The following is a 19,589-nucleotide window of genomic DNA, read 5'->3' as shown; positions in this document are numbered from 1 at the left end:
AGATCATTTCATCTTCAACTTGTTTAACTGTTCACAGTAACAGCAATTTTGACCAGGGGTGCACAAACTTTTGCATACCCAGGGGCGTATCACCCGCGGGGGATGTGTACGTTTCATCCCCCCCACTTTTGTTGAAACACAATTTCATCCCCCGCACTTTTGTCAGATTAAAATGACATCATTATGAAAATTATACAGCTACTATAAAATGTGTAACAAGGAAGTAAACTATTGCCATAACGTAAAGGCCCGGTCCCACTGGCCGATGGACACAAAACGTATGCAAAAAGGACACAGCGGATGAGCAAAATTTCGGGGGTGGCTCTATCCGTTTTCATCCGCTCCAGAAATGGACAAAATTGGCGAAAATTTGCGAAAACAGAACGGAAAAGAACGGACGTGGGTAGTAGATAGCGGGGATGTTAAACGCATGTTCATAGGAAGCCTAGCGGATGAAAGCGGATGGAAGTGGATGACAGCTCCGAAGGGGTTACCGGTGATAACTGAGAAGCGGACGCATAGCAGAAAGAGCGGATGCATAGCGGATGAAGGGGATGCATCACGTACGCCTAACGGAAACAAAGGGGATGTTGCGCGGATGTATATCGGATGCAGACCGTTCACTGCGCATGCGGGGGGTATGAATTGCGTCTGCTCCGCGGATATAAAGGGATGCAGCACGCACGCCGTCAGCATAAAGCGGAAAGACGTGCTGGCGGCTACATCGATACATCTCTACTCAGTGCCGTATTAAGCCAATGCAGTGCCCCTGGGCACTATACCTCAAGTGCCCCCCCCCACACACACACTGCGCGCACGCGTTCAGTAACCTCCTGCACACACTCACAAACCTTGCCTTTTGCTGTCAAAAATAGTAGCATATACATAAACAATAGTACACATAAACAAGGTCATTCTTCCTCATTGAAAATTTATTAAGTAGGCTACATCAGCCCATCAAATTCACTGAAAACAACCAACGATATGCATGTAGGCATATTGAAATGTCTTATTCAAAAATGAGCAGCATATATTTGTATTCAGTGGCGGCTGGCTCATAGGGGGCGCTCAGGCGCCGCCCTCCCAGATGTAGAGGGGGAAAAAATATAAAATATATCGATATATATTTTTACAAATTTTATTATCAATGTCAGTTTTACTTAATAGTGTGTGCCTACATGCGATCTGAATTATTTAAACAACATTTCCACCAACTGACTCTCATTCAATGGTGAATTTCCACCGACAGACGCGAATCATTTCTCTTCTTGGGTGCTCGGCAAAGCGCCCCAGAAGTGCAGCGGAATAGCCAATCGTGTATGGTTGCTCGGGAAAAATCATAAATATTTGGCCAATCAGCATCGCCGAATTTAATGGTTTTGGGGCGCTGGAAATTTCGCCCCTGCTACAGAAAATGCATCTCTCTCTCTCTCTGTCTTTGATGTTCAAAACTAGACTTTTGGTTCATATTGGACAATAATCACACATCTTTCTTGTCATAGTTTGTATTCACAACGAGAGTGTCAACACTGTGTTTCGCTCCCCCTCTCACTGTCTCGTTTCACAGAAATACACCTAGCTCAGAACACACACACACACACACACACACACCTCATTTCATAGTCACTCTCTCACACAGAAATCTTACACTCACCTTAGAATCAGACACACACACACACACACACACACCACCTCACTCAGTCCCACACTCACCTTAGAAACCTTCCTCCCTCTCTCTCACTCACTCATTCACACACTCTCTCACTCACACACACACACAGAGTTGATTTGTATAGATTTGCAGCTGAAATCATACCCTTGCTGTAAACTTCTCTCAAGAACTTGAGTATTGTATTGTATTTGAAACCGTTCCTTTCCAAAGCATAAATGGAGCCTAATATAGCTGTAAATTGTTAATTTACTTTATCTGTGAAACTGCTGATTTTGAGAAGGAAATTAAATTATTATTGTGGAATTGTCATTTTCTGACGGTTCATTTGAATGCTTATACTGGACTAGGCAGGGAACTCTACTGGCACACACCAGCCCCACCAAGAATTGTTTTCACCAGCCGCCACTGATTTGTATGTCTCAAGGGGATCCTCGTCGTCGCCGACCCCTCGGCTAACACTGGCTGTGGTTGTAGCATCTCCCCGGCTAGTGCTAGCAGGGCCATCTCCCTCACTAGCATCGCTGATTTCACTAGCTTCGGCTTCAGCGCTGTTGACAGCAGTTGTCGATGTTTTTATTAAAAAAAAAAAGATCTAACACTGGGCGGCACGGTGGTGTAGTGGTTAGCACTGTCGCCTCACAGCAAGAAGGTCCAGGTTCGAGTCCCGTGGCTGGCGAGGGCCTTTCTGTGCGGAGTTTGCATGTTGTCCGCGTGGGTTTCCTCCGGGTGCTCCGGTTTCCTCCACAGTCCAAAGACATGCAGGTTAGGTTAACTGGTGACTCTAAATTGACCGTAGGTGTGAATGGTTGTCTATGTATCAGCCCTGTGATGACCTGGCGACTTGTCCAGGGTGTACCCCGCCTTTCGCCCGTAGTCAGCTGGGATAGGCTCCAGCTTGCCTGCGACCCTGTAGAACAGGATAAAGCGGCTACAGATAATGAGATGAGATGAGAGATCTAACACTGGAACATTTTTAATTGCAGCTACACGCCTGGAGTCTTTCTCTTTTTTTAATTTTCTCTTCGCACAACCACTCAATTGATGTCTGTCCATTTTTCATTTCTACCGCGGTTTTAAAAAAATTGATACATTTCGTCGTAGGTGGACTGGCTCAACTGACAGGTTGAGGAAAGGGGGTTAATGGTCACATAGGCCACTCTTGCTCAGAATTATGATTATTGTTGTTCTTATGAAAGTGTTCATAATGAATGATATATGACTATTTAACAATGTCAAGTGTATAACCATTTTAAGTGTACAAACATTCACGAAAAATATTTTTAAAGTTTCTGTCATGTGGTGCCCCCCCACTGGCTGTGAGTGGTTGGTGCCCCTGGGCACTGTGCCGCAGGCCCATATAGTTAATCCGGCCTTGTCTCTACTACTAGATGATTTTCTCCCCCTTTTTATACAAAATATCGATTGTCCGCTAGGTGTCCTTCTACATACTCTAGACATACTCCAGACATCCTAAATATACGAGATACATCCCAGATATAAACGCTTTGTCCGTTTTGAATACTTTATATACGAGATGCATACGCTTACATCCTTTCTATTTCCGTGCTACTAACGATGAATAGACGTTTCATGTACCTTATCTTTCCTCCCTCTTTCCGTTTTCAGCTGCAGCGGATGTGAGTTGCGAGGATGCCCAGAGGATGCAGAGAGGATACAGCAGACGTTTAACGGATGATAACGGACATAGAACGTTTGTTGCTCGTATATGTCGCGGATTTACATCGTACACGGCGGAAAGTTCATCCGTTCTAAAAGTTTTGTGCAGCTCAAAACTTTTTGCGCAGATGAAATCACAGTGGACGGATGCTCGATGGATAGAGCGTATGAAGCACGTATGCAATGAGTACACAACGGATGCATAGCGTTTTCCAACGGATGGCAAAGATTTTTTTACGTTTTACATCCTCTTTGCATCCGTAAGTGCAGTGGGACCGGGCCTTCACACAAAGTGATCCCAGTCCAAACTGTTATGCATGATGGTGTATGATCTATACACTGTGTATGACTTCTTGGGCTATGTGAAGTTTTTGGTTTTGTTTATATCAGTGTATACCAGTGTAGGCCGCAATACTGACATCTCTGTTATAGAACAGTATCCTGTTACCTAGAATTATCACTCAATACTTTTTGCCTTCACTTACTGAATAATTACATAGCCCTGCCACTAACAACACCAAAACCCAACATGATAGATCTCTGCATGAAATGCAGAACTTGGCTGGAGTCAACTGGATTTATAGGCTTTCTGCTGTCCTCCCTTTCATTTGCATCCATGGACCATGGGTATGAAAAAGTTCCATATCGGTCATTGACAGTACATCACAGTGTACACGCCGGGCGTGTAAGTGAAACTGCGCATGCGCAAGCGGGTACTTACCCATGAACGGAAACTAAATCTCGTTTGTTATTCTTTCTGTTTCCTGAAAGAGAAACTTCTCGGGATTGGAACCTCAGCAAACATGGACCCTGCAGAAGAGCTGGCGGTTTGTAACCACTGGTGAGTGTGAAGCTCATATTTATGTCTTTATATTTATGTGTTTATGTGTGTGATGTATATTTATAGGATATTGTATTTATATTTTTGTCCTCAAGCCGTGAAGCTGTCTAATGAAAGAGTTTAACATTCTTAACATGTCGTCATTCAGGATTTGATGATTAAACTTCACGTTTATGGACATGAAAACGTTCAGAGTGAACATGTAAACAAGATTTCACCCCACAGTAAACAGATAAACAGCTGAGTGACGTCATTTTCAGGGTGAAGTGAAAATGAAAGTGTTGGGGAGAGTGGTGTAGACTTTACTTTCAAAATAAACTCAAACTGAATGAAATACATTGAAAACACTGCTGGAACAACTTCAGCAGGGGAGAGCGGGGAAGTTTTCAGCTTTTGGAGATGATCCATCCATCCATCCATGTTCTACAGGGTCGCAGGATCCTATCCCAGCTGACTAAGAGTGAGAGGCGGGGTACACTCTGGACAAGTCGCCAGGTCATCGCAGGGCTGCACATAGACACAAACAACCATTCACACTCACATTCACAATTTAGAGCCACCGATTATCCTAACCTGCATGTTTTTAGACTGTCAGGGAAACCGGAGCACCCGGAGGAAACCCATGCAGACGGGGAGAACATCCAAACTCCACACAGAAAGGCCCTCGTCAGCCACTGGGCTCGAACCCAGAAGCTTCTTGCTGTGAGGCGACAGTGCTAACCACTACACCACCGTGCCACCCTTCGAGATTATCCCTGTGTCCGAAATCACTCACTTGTTCACTAGTCCCTCCTCACTATCGAGGGAATTCTATAGAGAAGACTATATAGTGAGCTCATTGACAAAATCTCATCTCATCTCATTATCTCTAGCCACTTTATCCTGTTCTACAGGGTCGCAGGCAAGCTGGAGCCTATCCCAGCTGACTACGGGCGAAAGGCGGGGTACACCCTGGACAAGTCGCCAGGTCATCACAGGGCTGACACATAGACACCCATTCACACTCACATTCACACCTACGGTCAATTTTAGAGTCACCAGTTAACCTAACCTGCATGTCTTTGGACTGTGGGGGAAACCGGAGCACCCGGAGGAAACCCACGCGGACACGGGGAGAACATGCAAACTCCACACAGAAAGGCCCTCACCGGCCCCGGGGCTCGAACCCAGGACCTTCTTGCTGTGAGGCGACAGTGCTAACCACTACACCACCGTGCCGCCCATTGACAAAATGAAAAAGAAAAAAAAAAAACACTTTCGAGAGCACTACTCCGTCACGTTGTTAATTACGTCATTACTGTCGCACAATTAAAACGTGTCAGATCAGTCGGCTGGTGGGTTTTCAAAATAATAAATACATGCATGTATTTTTGTGATAGATCCATATTATACTGAGCATATTTCCCACATTAATCAATACAAAGTATCTTTCAGTTCTTTTAAATCGAGGCCGAATACTTTCTTTCTTCTTTGCCGCTGCCTTTTATTACAACCCCGATTCCAAAAAAGTTGGGACAAAGTACAAATTGTAAATAAAAATGGAATGCAATAATTTACAAATCTCAAAAACTGATATTGTTTTCACAATAGAACATAGACAACATATCAAATGTCGAAAGTGAGACATCACCAATCCCCCTAATTCTGCGCTGACAAATAGTAGAGCAATATCAGAAAGGAGTTCGACAGTGTAAAATTGCAAAGAGTTTGAACATATCATCATCTACAGTGCATAATATCATCAAAAGATTCAGAGAATCTGGAAGAATCTCTGTGCGTAAGGGTCAAGGCTGGAAAACCATACTGGGTGCCCGTGATCTTCGGGCCCTTAGACGGCACTGCATCACATACAGGCATGCTTCTGTATTGGAAATCATAAAATGGGCTCAGGAATATTTCCAGAGAACATTATCTGTGAACACAATTCACCGTGCCATCCGCCGTTGCCAGCTAAAACTCTATAGTTCAAAGAAGAAGCCGTATCTAAACATGATCCAGAAGCGCAGACGTCTTCTCTGGGCCAAGGCTCATTTAAAATGGACTGTGGCAAAGTGGAAAACTGTTCTGTGGTCAGACGAATCAAAATTTGAAGTTCTTTATGGAAATCAGGGACACAATGCATGACCGCAATGCATGATGGTATATAATGCCCATCAGTTGTGCACTACTTTTCACGATGCATTGTGGGATACTATGAGTGCACTGTACATAGGGTGTATACATATGTATAGGGTGTAATAATTCTCACTAGACATTTGGACAGCACTACAAAATGGCGAACTCACTATATAGTCCACTATATAGTGAATAGGGAGTGATTTCGGACACAGGGTATGTGTGAAATTCTTTGCAGGTTGCCTCACATTCATATTACATTAGAGAGTGTTTACTGTATCCCTGGCAAAAATATGGACTCACTGCTCTTGGAGGATTTTCATTCAGCTTTTTTACTTTGTGGCAAAAAAATCAATTCACAGATATGACATTACAGGTTTTTCGCAGATGCTCTTATCCAGAGCGACGTACAATATACCCAGAGCAGCCTGGAGAGCAGTTGGGGGTTAGGTGCCTTATTCAAGGGCACTTCAGCCATTCCTGCTGCTCCAGGGAATCAAACCAGTGACCTTTTCGTCCCACAGCTGCTTCTCTAAACATTAGGCCATGGTTAGAGAATGACACAAAACTATTCGATTATTATGTGGCATTAGATATGACACAAAACTATTTTTGTTTAACAGCTGAACATTCTGGCTTTGTAAACCTTACCTCAAACAAATTAAATTAAATTGTTGTAATTAACGGCATATTTTTATTTTCCTCATCAGTTCAAGGAAAAAATTATGGAATCACGTTGTCAACAGACTTTAGCCCTCTGTAACCTTGTTTTCTTCTGTTTCGGTGTTCGTTTCACTTTTCTGTATGTAAATCCCACGATACCCTCTTACCACAACATTAGTTTCTCAGCTTGTCACATATACTGGCCTTCAGACTTCACTTTTTCTGTCATTATTTTTTGCAGGGAGACATGAGACATTGAGGGGAGACATGGGACATAGTGGGGAGACATGGAACAAAAATAAAATCCCTAGCTTAATCCTGCATGTTTAATTTTTATTTATTATCCAAAACTTGTACCATATGAATTGTATGAACACACAATGCTGGTACAGCGAGAAAAAAATATCAGTTTACCCAAAACCTGACGAGACAAAACAGCTCCATTCTCAAAAAGGAATGAAATAAAATTAATCCTCATGCAGGGACATAGCTACATTTTTAACAAACATGTTTAAGCAATTTTATATTTGTAAACCACAAGAACTAACTTGTAACATCATGAACTGTCCCAACTCTCCCTATCTAGACATTTTGAGGAAAAAAAAATTCTTAAATGCCCCTCTGAATTTAAGTTTAATAAATAGTACTATATCTAGTAACTCGAGGCAACATTCCAAACAAATCCCCAATTCTCCAGCTTACATTACACCATAGAATAGAGGTTTGATTGATTGATTGATTGATTGATTGATTGATTGATTGATTGATTGATTGATTGATTGATTGCTTTATTCTGAACAATAAAGAAGATATAAAAATAAAAAAAAATTAAATAAAAAATGCAATAATCAAAACATCGTCATAAACAAACAGAATAGCGTAGCCACAAGGCAGTAACATAATAATGTTCAGAAAGGATTAGGAAGAAGTAATAACTTATCCAATCCTAACCCTCTATACCACCGCTAATCAAACGTCACTTTCCACCATAATAAACTATATATACAAAAGAAAACAAAAGCAACAAACAAAAAGAAAGCATACCAACATACCAAAACATACCGACATGGTATAATATCGACCAAATCAAATCATATATACAGATACTTATGTTATGCATATAGACACACAGGTGAAGTAGAAAAAACTTTTAAGTTTTAGTTGGTAAAATATTGAACTGCACAAACCTTACTGCAGTGTCCGGCTTCGTGGCGCCAAAGGAAGTCGGTTACTCTAAGGGCCAACATCTAACTTCTGATGTAATCTAAAATCTGATTGGTTGAAATTAATTTATGGGAATACAAGTCTCCCTGCTCTCCCCTGCTGCTTGGCATTGATTATATAGTCTCTAAAAGTCTCTACTTTAATATGAAATGCAATGAAATTAATAATAATAATAAGAAGAAGAAAAAATAACCTCCAGAATAGATTCAGTTCACACTGGTATTGATGCCAAGTCTCTGGAAAATAAAATAAAAATAAAAAGAGAAACCACAATCTGTGAGAACAGCTTCATTCATTCATTCATTCATTCATTCATATCTAAGACATGTTCAACATTGACTTTAAAATCATAGTGTAGGCCTAATAACATACTGGCTACTGTATAAGTCTCAAAAGTATGAAAGAATAATTTTATCCGACTCCATCCATCCATCCATCCATCCATCCATCTATCCATTCTCTCTACTGCTTATCCTACTGAGGGTCCTGGGTGAGCTGGAGCAAATCCCATCTGGCTTCAGGCGAGAGGCGGGATTCACCCTGGGCAGGTCGTCAGTCTATCACAGGGCTAACACAGAGATGAACAACCATCACACTCACATTCACACCCGCGGGCAATTTAGTAGCCATTTGTCCTAATGCACATGTCTTTGGACTGTGGGAGAAAACCAGAGAACCCAGACAGGCACTGGGAGAATATGCAAACTCCATAATGAAAAGCCCAAGTTGAACCCATGGTTTGAAACTAGAACCTGTTTGCTGTGAGATGGCAGTACTAACCACTACACCATCGTGCCACCCAGCCGACTATATGTTATTTTAAAAATGATTAAATATGGACACTTTTTGGAGTCATAAAACTGTCTGAAAGTCATAAATCAGGACTAATAACATGTTATAGGAATATCGACTATAGAATCTACAGCAAATATTTATTTATTTATTTATTTATTTGAATTCGGATTAACCAGGTGCTTTACAACTTGACTTTCCCAACAATCCATATTTACATCAGTAAAGTATGGAAAAGGAGGAGGTTGTGGAAATAGTGCTGTTGCAGCACCACCTGGTGGCTGGGATTAAATAAAAGAAAAAAGTGTAATTTGCAAAGGAGTAGGCATCTGATCATCTCATCCTTTCATTTCAATTCATTTTATTAAAATCTTCAGCCACACTCCATCCTAATTAACAATTATTGGCTGAAGGTGAAGTGTATATCGGTGAATAATAACTAAGACAAAGTTGAGGTTATTATTCACCGATATTCACTGAGCCTGAGGCGGATAATTGTTTTAGTATAAATGCACAGGTGATTTTTTTTATTAAAAATAATTTATTTCAATCTTCAAAAGCGGCATGCCAATGTAATAACGGTGCGGTACAGACTTGTGTCACTTATCTACACCGAGTCACAAAATCCTGTTTTGAAATTGATAAAATAAATCACAATCGTGCCTTACCTTTGAATAGCTTTAGACCAAACTTTGTAGCATCTTTAGTGCTTTTAGAAACAGCATTTTCTTTCATCATTTGTCATTCTTCCTCACAGCGGCAAAGTGATTGGCTGCCATTTTGCCGTGTCGCTCAAGGTGATTATTGAGAAATGATCTGAATCTCTCGACCAATCAGAGTGCGCGATTTTCGATAATCACCTCCGTATTTATACTAAAACACATTAAAGATTTAAGTCATATTGCACAAACAGAAGTGCTTTTATACTGAAGATCGGCATGGCCATGATCTGGCCGTAGGCACCAGCCTGCAGGTTGAGTGCTGGAGCTAATCATGTGAAATTGCTTTCACACACGAAATTAATATTGAGTAAGTCATGTTTGGGGCACAATGTGGCCAAATATTTTGTTTATTTCTGCTCCATTAGTGGAAATAAAACATTGATCCTAAAAAAAAGCTACGCTGATTTTATTGCATATTGGCTCACTGGCTAGCTAGGTCACACTGATTTGTACATTCCTGTTAAGGTACCACTGGTAAAATTGATGTCCCTTATTCCTTTTCATTTTCATCTTCTTATTTTAAGTCAGAAGTATTCTTGAAAAATATCTTGATCGCCCTGTCCACTGATGACGTCGCTCACATAACTGTAGTAACTGTTTCGAACTAGGAAGTAGAATTGTATGTGGTGAACTCAGACCAGTGTAAATATCAGCACTCTTGGAAGGCCACTGGATCAATCAGATTATTGACCGGAACAAACTATTGTCAAATAAAATACTTGTGATGTGTTTAGAGAGGTTGTATTCATTGGCTGGTGCTGTATTTTCATTATTGCTGTGAGAAGCTAGCAGTTGTCTAGCGGTGCCGATGTCACGGAGGGTATTGTAGTGATAATAGCAGTGTTTAAGAGCAGAAAATATTTCAAAGAGCGTAAAAATAAGGAATAATGATTAGTTGTAGCAACAAATGAATTAACAGTTATTCCACAAAATCAAGTCGTACATGAGCTGATAGCTGATGAGGCGCGTAGCACCGAGTTGTCTATAATCCATGTACGACGAGATTGAGTGGAATAACTGTTTTATTCTATCCACATTCACTGGATTTTGAGAAACAGAGCATTTTTATTTTTATTTTTTGCAGATTCGATAAATAAAAACTTAGTACAAACATTCCACAAAATAATTTCCACTTAGAATGTAAAAAATCGGTGAAATGACAGGAGCAGTTTGTGAAAAATGCGATAATAATAAGCCTTGAAAAATAAAAAAGATACGTTCTGACCATCAAATACTTTCATTCCATATCTTGTTGCTTTTTTGTATTTTTAGGGAGGGGGTTTGTTTGCGAGTAGTTTTTAATTTTGTCCTCAGTTGATTCAGCAACATGTTCCGCCATTTTGTTTTTCTCTACTCACGGTATATGAGCTGATATCCTAGTAGCAGAATAGCCAATCAGAGCGCGCGATTGCTCATATCCAGTGAATGTGGATAGAAAAGCATTTATTCTGTTAAAAAGAAAAGCGAAAACCTACTGATTTTTTTGAAGAGATCAAGCGACTTTAAAGTGATGCAACAAATGTTTTGCTTTTCTGTGTGTACCGTTTTCTTCATGTTACTACTGAAAAGGAAACAAACAAAGGGAACTCGCACACCTGTATGCCGATATAATAATGCACTTTTATTGCATATTAAAACAAACAAAAAGTGTTACCCAAGTGAAAAATGCAAACGTTTCGGTCACAATCAGACCATCCTCAGTGCAAACAATTAAAAATAAAGACATGCCCTTATATAAACAAGGCCACGTACATGGAAAACAGGTAATAGTCCTACAACCAAGCTTGAATACAGGTTAAGGTGCATGGATAAAGACATCCTATCATCAGTACTGTTCCTGTTATGATTTAACTAATGACACAATTTATCCTTTTTCTTTTCTGCGTTTATTTTTTTTTCAATTTATTTCTTTATTTAATTATTTTGTTTATTTATTTTTTTATTAAATTTTTTTTTATTTTATTTATTTATCCTTTTTTTTGGTTGTTGTTATTTTCTTTCCTTTTGACATTTGTTATGACTATAAATTATGTCATTAGTTAAATCATAACAGGAACGGTACTGATGATAGGATGTCTTTATCCATGCACCTTAACCTGTATTCAAGCTTGGTTGTAGGCCTATTACCTGTTTTCCGTGTACGTGGCCTTGTCTATATATGGGTGTGTCTTTATTTTTAATTGTTTGCACTGAGGATGGTCTGATTGTGACCGAAATGTTTGCACTTTTCACTTGGGTAGCACTTTTTGTTTGTTTTAATATGCAATAAAAGTGCATTATTATATCGGCATACAGGTGTGCGAGTTCCCTTTGTTTGGTTCTAGTTATTCTATTGGAACTTACGCACCCACCAGGTATCAATTTTAAGGCGCGGTACCTTCATTGGAAAGCACATTTACTGGAAAGGAAAGCCATTCCAAACTACCGTATTTTACTTTTTTGTTTTTTTTTCCAGTGGTGTGATTCTCCGTAATTTAGGAGTACTTTTTTTGACAAAACTTTTAGTTTTTAGTGTTCAGTTTCAGTATTTATTATCAGCGTCTGTGTTTGGGTGACAGTAAGACGGTACTGTAGTTTTAATATTCGCTCAACATCGCTCCACAGCAATAAAGAGGTCGTGAAGATGAACCTTCCCATGCATGAAGCTCACTGCCAGCGTTTTCTGTGTATCTGCCCTGACTGTGATGAACAGGTGCCTAAAGATCATCTCGAAGAACATCAGCAGGAACAGCACGCTCCAGTCAGTAACATGTTCAACTTCAAACGATATTTTCTCTGTTTACTGCTGTATGCTATTATTTTTTTTCTCTGCTAAATCTCAAATAAGTTGTAAAATATCCATTACAGGTCAAATGTAAGAAGTGCAATATGAAGATGGAAAAACGGAATCTGCCAGATCATGAAGTAAATTCTTCATCTTATATTCATACCCTCAGTCCGAATACAAAGAAAGAAAAACTATTCCAAACGTGTGTCTGTCTGTCAATGTGCCACTTTCAGGAAAACGAATGCCCAGAGAGGGATCAAAGTTGTGAGTATTGTGAGCTGACTCTTCCTTTGAGCAGTCTGAAGGAGCACATCGTGGCCTGTGGGAGTCGGACAGAACGCTGTGAGGACTGTAACCAGTACGTCATCCTGAAAGACAAGCTCCAGCACGCTCAGATCTGCACCTCTGAAGACTTCAGCTTTAAAAGTAAGTCTGTCTGATTTATTCTGACGAATGTTTGTGTCAGGGTCAAAGCATGTGTCTAATAAAATAAACCCTGAGCAATAGTCTGGTGGGCTCAGATGAAGGTCTGGTGCATTTTGACCTATTTTTGGGACTTTACATCACACTGGAGTCGAAGACAAGACCCCATCTCCTGTTTAGAGAAACAATATTTTAGATCTGAGAGTTCAAAAATTACAGCTTGGTTTTGCTTTGTTGGTGAGAACAGCTGTTTCCATTTATATTGGTTACTGTCAGTGGACCGGCCACTTTAATAGGAACTTGTTCTTGATTCTAAGATTCCTGTTCTTGGCTGCAGGACTGGAACCCAATGTGTTCTTCTGCTGTTGCATGCTGAGATGCTTTTCTGCTCACCACGGTTGTAAAGAATGATTATATGAGTTGCGATATATTATATGAGCCTGACAGCTCAAATAGATCTGGCCATTTTCCTCTGACCTCTCTGATCAACAAGGCATTTGTTTCCACCCACAGAACTGTTGCTGCTCACTCAGTGTTTTTTTTGTTTTCCGCACCATTCTGTCTGTGTAAACTCTAGAGACTGTTGTGTGTGAAACCCCAGGAGATCAGCAGTTTCTGAAATACTCAAATAAACCAGTCCATCTGGCTCAAACCAACACCCATGCCACAGTGAAAGAAAGTCACACTTTGAGATCACAATTTTTCCCATTCTGATGCTTGAACATTGTGAACATTAACTGAAGCTCTTGATTTGTATCTGCGTGATTTGATGCATTGTACTGCTGTCAAAGGATTGGATGATAACTGCATCAAACAGCAGGTGGATGGGTGCTCCTAATAAAGTGGCCAGTGTGCGTGTGTGGATATAAAACGTTGGAGTTATATGCTTTCTAGCTGTCTGATTTTTTTTTAAATGTAATTAATTGATTGATTTATTTATCTCATCTCATCTCATTATCTCTAGCCGCTTTATCCTGTTCTACAGGGTCGCAGGCAAGCTGGAGCCTATCCCAGCTGACTACAGGCGAAAGGCGGGGTACACCCTGGACAAATCGCCAGGTCATCACAGGGCTAGATTTATTTATTAAAATTATTAATTTTCCTAAAGAAGGATATTTAGGTAAATTATTAATTGTTATAAATAAAATATAATAAATACAAAAATCAATGCATAATTCCATATGTGTTTGTCAGCATTAATATCATCATTATTATTCTAAAATAGTCTCAAAGAAGGGCGGCACGGTGGTGTAGTGGTTAGCGCTGTCGCCTCACAGCAAGAAGGTCCGGGTTCGAGCCCCGTGGCCAGCGAGGGCCTTTCTGTGCAGAGTTTGCATGTTCTCCCCGTGTCCGTGTGGGTTTCCTCCGGGTGCTCCGGTTTCCCCCACAGTCCAAAGACATGCAGGTTAGGTTAACTGGTGACTCTAAATTGAGCGTAGGTGTGAATGTGAGTGTGAATGGTTGTCTGTGTCTATGTGTCAGCCCTGTGATGACCTGGCGACTTGTCCAGGGTGTACCCCGCCTTTCACCCGTAGTCAGCTGGGATAGGCTCCAGCTTGCCTGCGACCCTGTAGAACAGGATAAAGCGGCTAGAGATAATGAGATGAGATGAGTCTCAAAGAAGACCTTCTGTAAACAGGGGTGTACAAACATTTGATCAGTCGTGGATGAAAAATACAAAGTGGTTGGAAAGTCATATCTGTCTTGACCTTAATGAGGATCAAACTCGTACAGACTTTTAATTCCACTGTCTCAATGAAACTAATGTGAAAATGATAATATGTATGTTTTTTGGATCTAATTAACACGGATTATGGAGACGAAGCCACTCGGACTGGGCAATATCACGGGATATTATTGATATTATGATCAGTTATGCCACACTACACTTTTCTGAGAAGCTGATTTAATGCTAAAATTATGTATTGAACCTTGTAACATGTATTTACTTTTTATTTTTAGAATTAAAAAACATAGTCCTGTGCAAAAGTCTTACCCCCCCCCCCCCCATTTTTTTTCATTCAAACTTTGCTATAGATTTTTATTTTATGAATGAATGAATGAATGAATGAATGAATGAATGGACCCTTTATTATCACTGTACCAGTGAAATTGACCATCAACCTGTCCTTACAGAGGGGAACAGGACAGGAAGACAGGGATAAAAGAAAAAGAAACACAGTCATAACATGAGGAGAGATGAGGAAAATAAAAGACCCCCCCCCCCTCCCCCCCCCCCCCCCCCCCCCCACTATGCTCCTGTCAGGAGTACAGTGTGGGAACATTTAAAAAACCTCCGCACATAAGCACACAATAACACAAGTACACTTTAAAACACAGGATATAACATTTTATGACTTCTACATTATCGAGACAAAAGATTACAAAAACATTTTAGAGTTCCAAGCGTTCATTTTCCAACGCAAAATTACAGTGGATATAAAAAGTCTACACACCCCGTTAAAATGATAGGTTTTTCTCATCTCATCTCATTATCTCTAGCCGCTTTATCCTGTTCTACAGGGTCACAGACAAGCTGGAGCCTATCCCAGCTGACTACGGGCGAAAGGCGGGATACACCCTGGACAAGTCGCCAGGTCATCACAGGGCTGACACATAGACACAGACAACCATTCACACTCACATTCACACCTACGGTCAATTTAGAGTCACCAGTTAACCTAACCTGCATGTCTTTGGACTGTGGGGGAAACCGGAGCACCCGGAGGAAACCCACGCGGACACGGGGAGAACATGCAAACTCCGCACAGAAAGGCCCTCGCCGGCCACGGGGCTCGAACCCAGACCTTCTTGCTGTGAGGCGACAGTGCTAACCACTACACCACCATGCCACCCTGATAGGTTTTTCTGATGTAAAAAAAAATGAGACCATGATAAATTATTTCAAAACTTTTCCCACCTTTAATGTGATCTATAACCTGTACAATTCAATTGAAAAATAAACAAATCTGTTCGGGGGGAAAAACATAAAAAATAAAAAATGTACAATAAGCTGGTTGCATAAGTGTGCACACCCTGAAACTAATACTTTGTTGAAGGACCTTTTGATTTAATTACAGCATTCAGTCTTTTTGGGTCGGAGTCTATCAGCCTGCCACATCTAGACTTGGCAATATTTGCCCACTCTTCCTTGCAAAAGCGCTCCAAATCTGTCAGATTGTGAGGGCGTCTCTTATGCACAGCCCTCTTCAGGTCACCCCACAGATTTTCAATTGGATTTAGGTCTGGGCTCTGGCTGGACCATTCCAAAACTTTTTTGGGGTCATTGTCGTGCTGAAAGATGAAATTCCTCTTCATCTTTAGCTTTCTAGCAGACACCTGAAGGTTTTGGGCCAAAATTGACTGGTATTTAGAACTGTTCATAATTCCCTCCACCTTGACTAAAGCCCCTGTTCCAGCTGAAGAAAAACAACCCCAAAACATGATGCTGCCACCACCATGCTTCACCGTGGGTATGGGGTTCTTTTGGTGATGCACAGTGTTGTTTTTGTGTCAAGCATACCTTTTGGAATTGTGGCCAAAAAGTTCAACCTTGGTTTAATCAGACCATAAGACATTTTCCCATGTGCTTTTGGGAGAGTTGATGTATTTTTTTTTTTTGCAAAATTTAGTCGGGCTTGGATGTTTTTCTTTGGAAGAAAAGGCTTCCAGGCGGCACGGTGGTGTAGTGGTTAGTGCTGCAAGAAGGTCCGGGTTTGAGCCCCGTGGTCGGCGAGGGCCTTTCTGTGCGGAGTTTGCATGTTCTCCCCATGTCCGCGTGGGTTTCCTCCGAGTGCTCCGGTTTCCCCCACAGTCCAAAGACATGCAGGTTAGGTTAACTGGTGACTCTAAATTGACCGTAGGTGTGAATGTGAGTGTGAATGGTTGTCTGTATCTATGTGTCAGCCCTGTGATGACCTGGCGACTTGTCCAGGGTGTATCCCGCCTTTCGCCCGTAGTCAGCTGGGATAGGCTCCAGCTTGCCTGCGACCCTGTAGAACAGGATAAAGCGGCTAGAGATAATAAGATGAGATGAGAAAAGGCTTCCATCTTGCGACCCTACCCCATAGTCCAGACATATGGAGAATACAGGAGACTGTTGTCACATACAGTACACAACCAGTACTTGCCAAAAATCCCTTCAGTGTTGCTGTAGGCCTCTCGGCAGCCTTCCTGACCAGTTTTTGTCTTGCCTTTTCATCAATTTTGGAGGGACGTCCAGTTCTCGGTATTGTCACTGTTGTCCCATATTTTCTCCACTTCTTGATGACGGTCTTCACTGTGCTCCATGGTATATCTAATGCCGTGAAAATGTTTTTGTACCCTTCTCCTGACAGATCCCTTTCAACAATGAGATCCCTTTGATGCTTTGTAAGCTCTCTGTGAACCCTGGCTTTTACTGGAGGATGCAACTGAGTAAATGTCTGAACTTTATTTGGGGTTAATCAGAGTCATTTTAATTGATGGCAGGTGTGAATCCAAAAAGACTGAATGCTGTAATTAAATCAAAAGGTGCTTCAACAAAATATTAATTTAAGGGCGTGCACACTTATGCAACCAGCTTATTGTACGGGTTTTTTTTTTATTTTTTATGCTTTTCCCCCCTAACAGATTTGTTTGTTTTTCAGTTGAATTGTACAGGTTATAGGTCACATTAAAGGTGGGAAAAGTTTTGAAATTATTTATCGTGGTCTCATTTTTTACATCAGATAAACCTATCATTTTAACGGGGTGTACACTTTTTAGATCCACTGTAAATGTTACAAAAAAGAAAAAGTCTGTATCTGAGCAGCATATTACATAAGAGAGCACTTTTCAGATGAAAAAAGAAAACATAATGAAGGCTGCTGGGTTTTGGTGCAAAATGAAGAAGCGAGTGTGACAGTCAAAGTGTCCAGATGAACTGTGGCTGGTTCTGTAAGATGCTCAGTAAAACCTACAGCTCATTTCCGCATAAAACTGCACTCACTGGACCTGAGATTACTCTTTTTTTTTTTTTTTTTTTTAAGCAAAGGGTCGTCTCACACCAAATACTGACTTTGTTTCATTTATTATGGCTTACTGATTACTGTTTATAGTATTTTTTTTAATGTTGAAACATTTAATTTCATTATTTTAAGCCACTTTTGGTCTACAGCATTTCTTTACATGCGCCTCAGACTTTTATACAGTACTACTGTTTATTTTTACACCTTTAATTTAGATATTGTAGACAAAAGGGTTGTTTTTTATGATACATATCATGTATTATAGAAATGTTCTCAAATATCATATGTATATGATATGATATTTTGGTTCAATCGCCCACCCTGATAAAATGAAATTTGCATTTTTTTTCTCCATTTTAGCTAAATCTATTAATGGGGATGTAAAGCCTGTGCCAGTGAACACTCTACAGGACAATGAGGTAGGTACGGTTTCACTATATAATGTTTCATTATTGGAAAAATTGTGATATTTAAATCACCCTCTCCATACACACACACACACACACACACAGCTTGCTGACCTTGTGGCATACGATTCGAGAGATAAGCGTGTTCTCTGGGACGTCGACGCCGAGCCTGACGACACGACTCTGTCACTGTCGGATCTGCAGAAGAAGAAGAAGTGGACTGAGAAAATGGGTTGGAAAGACGAGGATCAGATCAGCACCTGTCCATACTGTCACCTCGCTCTGCCACTAAACATACTGCAGTGGCACGAGGTATGTACGAGCTACACATCACAGCACTGTCGCTAATATTAGACCATACTGTTGAGCTGTATTTAAAGTCGTGATTTGTCATCATTCAAGAACAAATGCAGGATTTGTGAAGGTCTGAAACGGATGAGCAAGGCAGCGGATGCAAGTGTGAAGAAGTGAGAAATAAATCTGTAAGTGTGATGTGTTCATATAGTGTTAGACACTGTAATCACAGGTTTAATTCATTTATTCTGTTTCTAAGTCGTCCTCATAAATTATTATTGTTATTTCTTCACAGCTTGACTGACAGAAACAGTTGGAGATGTCAGAACTGATTTACTCTTTGCAGATATCTGGATAAATAAAATAAAAAGTAAAACTTTTGGGAAGCTTTATTATTGTATTTGAAAAAGATTTTTTTTAATTAGCTTTATCAACTGGTACATGTTTTATTAAATAAAAAGAATGAAGATGTGTAAAACTGATGAATGCAAAGTTATAAGTTATACATGAATTAATGCAAAGACTATGTATGCGTAACTGTAAGACAGGTAGATAGATAGATAGATAGATAGATAGATAGATAGATAGATAGATAGATAGATAGATAGATAGATAGATAGATAGATAGATAGATTAAAAAGTAAATAATGTTTCAGTTAAGATCTGTAGAGTTCGCACTGATACTTATTAAAAATAAATGACAGCAGTTTTTGAAAAATGAATCGTTTCTCTTTTTTAATTTCCTTTGCAAAATATCTGGAATAGGATGATTTTTTTTAAATTTACAAACTAAAAAGTTTGGCTTTGTTCTGAATTTGAATAAAAATTAAAGGAAATAAATTTTAATGAAACAAAAACTGTAATTTTGTACAGTGTCTTGCAAAAGTATTCATCCCCCTTGGTGTTTGTCCTGTTTTGTCGCATTACAAGCTGGAATTAAAATGGATTTTTGGAGGGTTAGCACCATTTGATTTACACAACATGCCTACCACTTTAAAGGTGCA

At 40.2% G+C, this 19,589-nt stretch overlaps 1 protein-coding gene across 1 annotated transcript; it reads left to right on the top strand.

Annotated features, from left to right (window-relative positions):
• The first annotated feature begins 4,063 nt into the window (after positions 1 to 4,063).
• Positions 4,064 to 19,307, top strand: xaf1 (XIAP associated factor 1). Its single transcript, XM_060898196.1, has 8 exons — positions 4,064 to 4,190; positions 12,311 to 12,446; positions 12,554 to 12,610; positions 12,707 to 12,899; positions 18,245 to 18,303; positions 18,397 to 18,603; positions 18,694 to 18,773; positions 18,881 to 19,307. Exons 1-7 carry the CDS (start codon positions 4,153 to 4,155, stop codon positions 18,760 to 18,762), a joined length of 759 nt encoding a protein of 252 aa, XP_060754179.1. The 5' UTR covers positions 4,064 to 4,152; the 3' UTR covers positions 18,763 to 18,773; positions 18,881 to 19,307.
• The last annotated feature ends 282 nt before the right edge of the window (positions 19,308 to 19,589 follow it).

Source organism: Neoarius graeffei, chromosome 17 (genome assembly GCF_027579695.1).
Source record: "Neoarius graeffei isolate fNeoGra1 chromosome 17, fNeoGra1.pri, whole genome shotgun sequence".
NCBI lineage: Eukaryota > Metazoa > Chordata > Actinopteri > Siluriformes > Ariidae > Neoarius > Neoarius graeffei.
This window is presented reverse-complemented; position numbering and strand designations above follow the sequence as displayed.

Bases quoted from the DNA above. Each gene is read 5' to 3' on its own strand.
- xaf1 (XM_060898196.1), top strand. From the start codon at position 4,153: ATGGACCCTGCAGAAGAGCTGGCGGTTTGTAACCACTG. The intron at 12,900-18,244 runs GTAAGTCTGTCT...TCTCCATTTTAG, and splicing joins TGAAGACTTCAGCTTTAAAA to CTAAATCTATTAATGGGGAT. The intron at 18,604-18,693 runs GTATGTACGAGC...TCATCATTCAAG, and splicing joins ACATACTGCAGTGGCACGAG to AACAAATGCAGGATTTGTGA.